Here is a 7,308-nt window from a genome sequence, read left to right on the forward strand (position 1 = left end):
ATTATTTTTTAAAAAAATTAAAACTTAGGATAAAATGATGTCACCAAAAAGAAGTCGTTTTATTAAAGAAAATTATTTTTTAAATATATGTAAATATAGGGGCTGGCCGTGTGGACTTGAGCCTAGCCCGTGCCCCGACCTCGGCTCCCAACTATGCGTGAGCGTCCGCTTGCACACCCTCTCGTCTGCAGACCAAGTGGGGCGAGGTGGAGGTATCCTGCCGCCCAGCCTTAGGAGTCAATATCAATTTATTTTAAAAAAATTATAATAATGAGATGAAATAAGTTGTGAGTATTTCTATATGCCCATAAATTATTAATTTTGTAGCTTTTTCCAAAGGCCGAAGAGTGAAGCCCACCCAGCGAACTCTTTTTCGAATTAATTTTCAGTGGACAATCCCAAACTGAGCTGCGCAACCATTTTGTGGTGAAACAATGGGAAGAGCAAGACTGGGACTGAGTTTGAGGCCCATGTCGTCGTCTCCGATTCTCTCTCACCTCCCCTTCCTCTCTCCCCCTCGCCTAACTCTTGTTAAACCCCAAGTCCTTCCGTCCCGGCACCTCACCACCACTAGGCTTCTCTTCTTCCTCCCTATATCGCCTAGACCCCTCTCTCCGTCCTCTTCCTTTTCCTCTTCCACTGTGGTGCCCCGAATCTCACTCTCTTCGAAGTGCTTCGATGTCGATCTCGAACCTTACCTCTCTTGCTCTATGCCCAATAAACGTCTCAGAGTCGCCGTCCTTCTCAGCGGCGGCGTCGATAGTAGCGTCGCTCTTCGCCTCCTCCACGCCGCTGGCCACGAATGCACTGCTTTCTACCTTAAAATCTGGTTCCAAGTACGCACGCTTTCTTATATGCCTTAAGGTTTTGCAAAACTGGTTGCCCTTTAATGCTAGATACATTCGTGATTGAATGAGTGCTAATATGGTAGTATTAGATTTTCTTTTTAAGTGCTCGTAAGTACTCTCTTCTTCAACATGCTTTCGATGGTTTCATTGAAAGTTCTAGTACTAGTTTGTGGAAGTTAGTACCTTGCCCAGTCTTTTCAGAGAAAACGAATTCATCGGTTATGATATGTGATTTTTTGTAGGAAGACTTCGAGAACTTTTGGTCAGAATGCCCATGGGAAGAAGATTTGAAGTATGCTCAAGCTGTTTGTAATCAGGTCACTTTCTTCTCTTATTTCTAATTTTGCCTCGAGTTAAAAGTTTGAGATTTATCTGAAGGTGCATGTGGCGTGCATCGGATGATATGTAACTTTTAAATTCCACCTCATAGTTTTTTTCCTCTGTTGTTGCAGTCATAAATATTTTTGATAAATAATAAAATCTTAATTGATAAGCACAAAATGCGCAACCCAAGTATAGAGTAAGCAGTCATAAATTGATACATCGTGAAGTTCATTTAATCTTTTGAAGTTATTGGAAAATTTTCTAATCCAACTATAACATTTTTTTTATCGGTCTAATCCAGCTATAACATTTATTTGCATGAATAGCAATCTCCTGCATGATTTCTGTGAAGGGCTCTTGCCCTTGTGTATAATAGATTCAATCTTCTCTTGATTTTCTTGTATGGGTTATGTCCAAGAGATGTCTCATAACTGAAATTAAATGATGTCTTTTCAGGTTGATATCCCTTTGGAAGTTGTGCATTTGACAGATGAGTATTGGAAGAATGTGGTGTGTATCGTCCCTCTGAATGTATTTTCTTTGGATAATGTTCATTTAGCACTTGTTTTTAGCTATAACGTCAACTGAGATTCCTAATGCCTGCTTGTTAGATCTGTTAACTTATAACTGTATGATGTTTCATCGTATTTATGAATTCGAGCTAAAAAACAGCTGGTTAGTCTTTTTCACCATAATGTTATAAGAGATTTGTTTTGGGTTGTTACATAATGAAATTTAATGGTCAATGTTTCAGGTGTCTTACATTATTGAAGAGTATCGATGTGGTCGGACTCCTAACCCAGATGTTCTTTGCAATACAAGAATAAAGTTCGGTATGTGGTCAATCTAATTTATAAGATGAATTAAGTTTTCTTTTTACCAGTAAATAATAATCTTATTGATGAATTTAAAAGATGCAGTTTTGACCATTTCAAAGTTATCTGCATACTATTCTTTTTGCTCTTTAAGCACACAATGTTTTCCAGGTGCATTCATGGACGCCATCAGCAGTATGCAGTTTGACTATGTTGCTTCTGGACATTATGCGAATATTGTTCATTCATCTACCGATCAAATTGATAGGCCTTCCGTTCTAGAATTGTCAAAAGACATGGTATCTTCATGAGATACACATCACCATCTTTATGGTTTCTTTCTGTTCTGTCTAAAGTCCAGATGTGTCCAAATATTTTTTTCTTGTTAAGTTTGAGGTTTATTTATATTCCCCTAAGTAAGTAGGTTTTTAGATGGTTAGTGATGCTTATTTTTTAGAGAGATTCTTTAGCTACAAAGAGATTCTACAAAAATAAACTCACAAACTGACGTAGTTTGATGTATTACGTTAAATTGTAAAGTTACTTTTATTGTAAAGTAGCTATAACATATTATATGAAACCATGTCAGTTTGTGGGTTTACTTTTGTGGGATATCTTTGTGTCTATAGCACTCTTATTTTTATACATTTGTACAACTTTTGTGATCATCATCCTCAAAAGTTTTAAAGTTGCTTTAATACGGGAACCTGTATTTTTTACATGGAGTTTTTAGTTCTCAAATCGGTTGCTGCCATTTCATAAATGACTACTTAGGAAAGAAAATACTAGAGTGATTCGTTGCATTTTTTTGGCAATATGTATATAGTTGTTGCTTTGAAGAGGAGTTACCTTTGCAAAATATTCTTCGGCTTTTTTCTTTTACCAGTAAAATATTATATTAATAAGAATAGGCATAGCCCAAGTACAAAATGAGTATACAAAAGGTAACACCTAGTTAAGAGGAAGAAATAGAAACAAGAAAATCATGAAAATTTAGGCCATTGAAATCAACAGCTTTAGCCCCTAGGAATAAAGTATTAACAAAGAACAATCTAATCTCCTCTAGTGAGCACTCCCTATCTTCAAAATTTTGATCATTTCGCTCCCTATCTTCAAGTGTTCTCCAGAATTTTCTTGATAAGTAAAAAATGTTCTCCAGCATATTTTCTGATTTTAATGTCTTTTAACTTGGGATTTTTTAGGTCAAGGATCAAACGTACTTTCTTTCACATCTCTCTCAGGCTCAGCTCAAGCGACTTATATTCCCACTCGGTTCTATTCCAAAGGTCAGTTGGGACTTGTTTTACTGCTTCAGATCTTTATAGGGAAAAATTTTAAGTTTATTTATTTTCATTCTGATTTCACATTATCTAATTCTAGAACTCAGTCTGTGTCTGTTGTATATTTTATAGTCCTGAAGTTTTTCATTGGTGTCAGATTACAATGGCCAAAAATTGTTGTGAGAAAAGATTGCTCACAATCAGTTGACTTGCTATATGATTTTAACTGAAATAGGTTAAACTCATTTATGCATTGATGTTGTTTTGGTGGTCGTTCACTCTATGCAAAGGGTTTTTCAATGTTGATGGGCACTGAAACATGAAAATAAGCTTTTTTCTGGCTGTAATTTCTCAAATTGTTGTTGTATTCGTGTCCTCATATGCTGATTCCCCTTGCTTTCTATCACTGCCCAATCATCTGCAGGACAAGGTTCGAAAACTTGCCACAAAATTTGATCTGCCCAACAAAGATAGAAAAGATTCACAAGGAATATGCTTCCTTGGAAAGGTATGTCTATGAAGCAGCTGTTTGTGACAAGTTTATACATTTCCAGTATTTGTCCCCCCATCCAAAAAAATTCTTTTCCAGTGCCGGTAAGTGTAATTGCTAAACATCAGGATAACATTCTTGTTATCAATGGACCTCATTCATACTTTTTTTAATATATATATATATATATATATATATAAGCAATAAATGTCATAAAGAGGCTCTTGTTTAAGTTATCTTCAATAAAATTCCTAGTTACTGATAAAATAAAATAAAATTTCATAAAGAGCACAAAAGGCATAACCTAAGTACACACGAAGTATCTAACACCATTTCTTCACTTTGTTTCTTAAATCTTTTTATTTTTTTAATTGTGGTTGCTTATGGCTGGATTTATGAAGGATCCTGAGTTGTGTATGCATTCATCTTGAAACCTTTTATTTATTTAATATTTCTTTTTTGCAGATAAAGTTTAGTGAATTTGTTGCTAGACACATAGGGGAGAAGGAAGGAGTCATATTGGAAGCTGAGACCGGAGATTTCCTCGGTAAACATCGGGGTTTTTGGTTCTACACAATTGGTCAACGTCAAGGTCTTCGTCTCCCTGGAGGACCCTGGTATGCTTTCTCATTGTGTATTGGTGGCATCCTTTTCATTCCTTTGTTACGATTACTGGTTCCTCCACTGACTTTTTTATTTTTTTAGATTTCATTGGTTCTTTTAAACTTCTTAGTTTTGTTTTTTCATCCGAGGCAATCCTCTCTTTGGTGGAACTCCCTTGGCATCTTTTTAATGAATTCTCTTATTGAGGAATAGTAATGGCTAGCATTTTCCTGATATTGGCAGATAATGTTTGTTTCATTTGTTTTTTCACTCTAGGTCATTAAAAACAGAAGTACTAACTAGCATGCCAATCAAAATAGAGTAAACACTTTTTCTTTCATTTGGTTGAACATGCTGATATTTTTTAACCATGAAATACTTTTCCATGACAGCTTTTATTGTTCTAGCGTGATATATTCCTCTATAATGTGATGGTGTGAAACTGGCTATAGTTGAGTTGTTATAAACTTATGGTATTCATTATACAGTTGAGCACACAATAATGTTGATTTTTATGATAGTTCAACTTTAGGTCATTCAAAATAGTTTATTCTAGCCTTGGTTTCCCTTTACCAAAGATTTCTTTGCCATGGCATATCTTTTGCAGGTATGTTGTTGAGAAGGATGTTAAAAACAATGTTGTGTTTGTGTCTAGAAATTACTTCTCAATTGACAAAAGAAGACGCATATTTCGTGTTGGCTCCTTAAAATGGCTTGGTGGGTTGCTTCCAAACCAGTTACATCAGCTCCAGTGCAAGGTAAGAACCTAACTTCTTTTTTAGCATGATTCTTCCTTAATTTTGTTCTGAAATTACCCTCAACCTGTCCCTATAATTGTGCAGACAAGTCTAATGGTCTGAAGTAGTCACTTTGAATATTTTGCATGATACTCAATAGATCTATTGTCTATGTTATCTATCAATAGATCTATTGTTGTCTATGTATGAATAAGAAGATGAGTCTACCTAATGATTCGTGTTTTCTTGACAAATTGATTATTTTCTCCCTTTAAATTAAACTTATTTTCATTTTCTTTTGGTTTTGTGTGGTATCTTGGAAATAAGATGTGGACTGCTAGGGAGAGGTGCAGCTTTTGGTCATCGTAATTTTAGGTGTTGAGTTTGATGATCTTCTAAAGAATGGCCATCATGTATTAGTAGGCATATTATGGCCCTGCCATGCTGTTTAAGATACCCATGCAAAGTCCCTAGTCCCTGACACCAATAACTTGAAGCTCACATGTTTCAATAGTTTTTCAGGTGAGACATGGTCCTGGTTTTTACAATTGCAGTTTGATGATGGAACTTGGTCAAGATGGTTGTGGAGACATTGCAGTTGTCCAGTTATCTGGTGATGATCAGGGGCTGGCAGCTGGGCAATTTGCAGCCTTCTACGATGGAAGAGTCTGCTTGGGCTCTGGCATAATTTTAGAGTCTTGGGATGATCAGGGTTTTCCTGTATGCGCCAAGGCTCTTGAAATTGCAGGAATAAAAGATAAATCAAAGCTTGGGAAGCCAATTAAGATAAAAGATAAACCAGAAACTCCTCTAGCAGTGTCCGATCAAAAAGATGGTCCAAACATTTGTACATTACAAAATTCCCATGTTGCTGCCATTAAACAGAGAAGACACTCATCTAAGGAAGAACCAATCTCCAGATTCCCTGTAAATTGGCTGCAAAAGATTCAAGAGAAGTGGATGCGGATCTTTTAGCTTCTGTGATCTCAAGTGCAGGACCATTGACCACAGCTTGGGAGAAATCTCCCAGGTTACAGTATGCATTTAATGGAAATTCCTCTTCAAGTGCCAAGAAATTATCCCTTTTGCTCCACTTGGCGCTGCTAGTATCCAGGTATGGAAGTTCATTAGATAGTTTGAAAATATCAGGCATTCTTTGAGATGAGTTGATTGCCCACTTTTCCTTTTTGCATGGTTGGGTTGAATCTGCACTAATTAGCTGCAGATTTTCATGTGTCTATCACCTTTGTTGTATCTAAATAATTAACTTTAATCAATCCCATTGACTAGCTTAAATTTTATTGAGCTTTAAAGAAACTGGTGTAGATGTATATCCAGAAGTGGAATTGTTTGTGTTCCAACCAGAAGAAAAAAATAAAAAAAGAAAATACAATATTACTGGGTGTTCAATCCGCACCTCCACCATCCATCCACTGGAAGTATGATATGTTGTGAGATATTCTATTAATTTAGTGACACTGGTTGTGATATTGTTGATTAGATCTAATAATTTATGATATTGGAGTGGATCAGGTTCTACGAGGTAGATATGATATGTATCATTCGTCTTTATATGTTAACCCCAAAGTTGTTAGAAATTAATGAAAATCCGACTAGCACTTTGGCTATCTACTTCAACTCATATCAAGCTCTTCCTTTTCTTTTCACCCACATGTTTCACGAGCTATCATGGATTGGTTTTTGAGGATTTAGATTCGTTAGAGCTCTTGTCCAAACTCTAGAGTCTAAAGCAGGACAGATTTGCAGCTAGGAAAATGAAGTGTGAGGAGAGCCGGGGACCCCACGGCTTGATCTTGTGATCTTTCAGCTGAGTAAATGGACAGCCCACTTGCTTCCCCTCATCTTGCTTGGTGTAATGGCTGGCGGGTGAGCCCTCCAAATCATGTAGCTTAACCTATTTTTCTGGCTTCATTATTTAGGGAAAATGATAGATATATAATTCTACATGCAAAAGTACGTAAACGTCGCGTAATCGCTTTAAAAAATAGTGGGTTATACTATTAAAAAATTAATTATTTTCATGTAAGATATCATGTTTTATTCATTTTTTTCAAAACGATTATGCGGCGGTTACACAATTTACGGTTGTAAATATCTATTCTCTAATATAAATATTCTCATTTTAAAACATGGTTGTATAAAGAATTGTACATATATCATTACTTATCAAATAAAATTGCCAAATTGCAG

General features: G+C 36.0%; 1 protein-coding gene across 2 annotated transcripts; it reads left to right on the forward strand.

Moving 5' to 3' along the window:
- Positions 1-342: 342 nt before the first annotated feature.
- LOC108985391 (tRNA-specific 2-thiouridylase MnmA) lies at positions 343-7,091 on the forward strand. Of its 2 annotated transcripts, XR_001995179.2 has the most exons (11): positions 362-836; positions 1,091-1,165; positions 1,629-1,682; positions 1,927-2,005; positions 2,159-2,286; positions 3,190-3,273; positions 3,692-3,775; positions 4,223-4,374; positions 4,968-5,118; positions 5,620-6,211; positions 6,865-7,091. XR_001995179.2 is itself a non-coding variant. In XM_018957675.2 (10 exons), exons 1-10 carry the CDS (start codon positions 435-437, stop codon positions 6,070-6,072), a joined length of 1,662 nt encoding a protein of 553 aa, XP_018813220.1. In that variant the 5' UTR covers positions 343-434; the 3' UTR covers positions 6,073-6,402. The 2 variants fall into 2 exon arrangements, 1 of the variants encoding a protein (XP_018813220.1); XM_018957675.2 differs by lacking the exon at positions 6,865-7,091 and having other exon boundaries at positions 343-836; positions 5,620-6,402.
- Positions 7,092-7,308: the final 217 nt, after the last annotated feature.

The sequence above is a fragment of the Juglans regia genome, chromosome 5, assembly GCF_001411555.2.
Source record: "Juglans regia cultivar Chandler chromosome 5, Walnut 2.0, whole genome shotgun sequence".
Lineage (NCBI taxonomy): Eukaryota > Viridiplantae > Streptophyta > Magnoliopsida > Fagales > Juglandaceae > Juglans > Juglans regia.

Excerpts from the sequence above, each read along its gene's own strand:
- LOC108985391 (XM_018957675.2), top strand. The coding sequence starts at position 435 with ATGGGAAGAGCAAGACTGGGACTGAGTTTGAGGCCCATGTCGTCGTCT. Across the intron at positions 2,006-2,158 it reads CAATACAAGAATAAAGTTCG|GTGCATTCATGGACGCCATC; the intron begins GTATGTGGTCAA and ends AATGTTTTCCAG. Across the intron at positions 2,287-3,189 it reads TAGAATTGTCAAAAGACATG|GTCAAGGATCAAACGTACTT; the intron begins GTATCTTCATGA and ends GGGATTTTTTAG.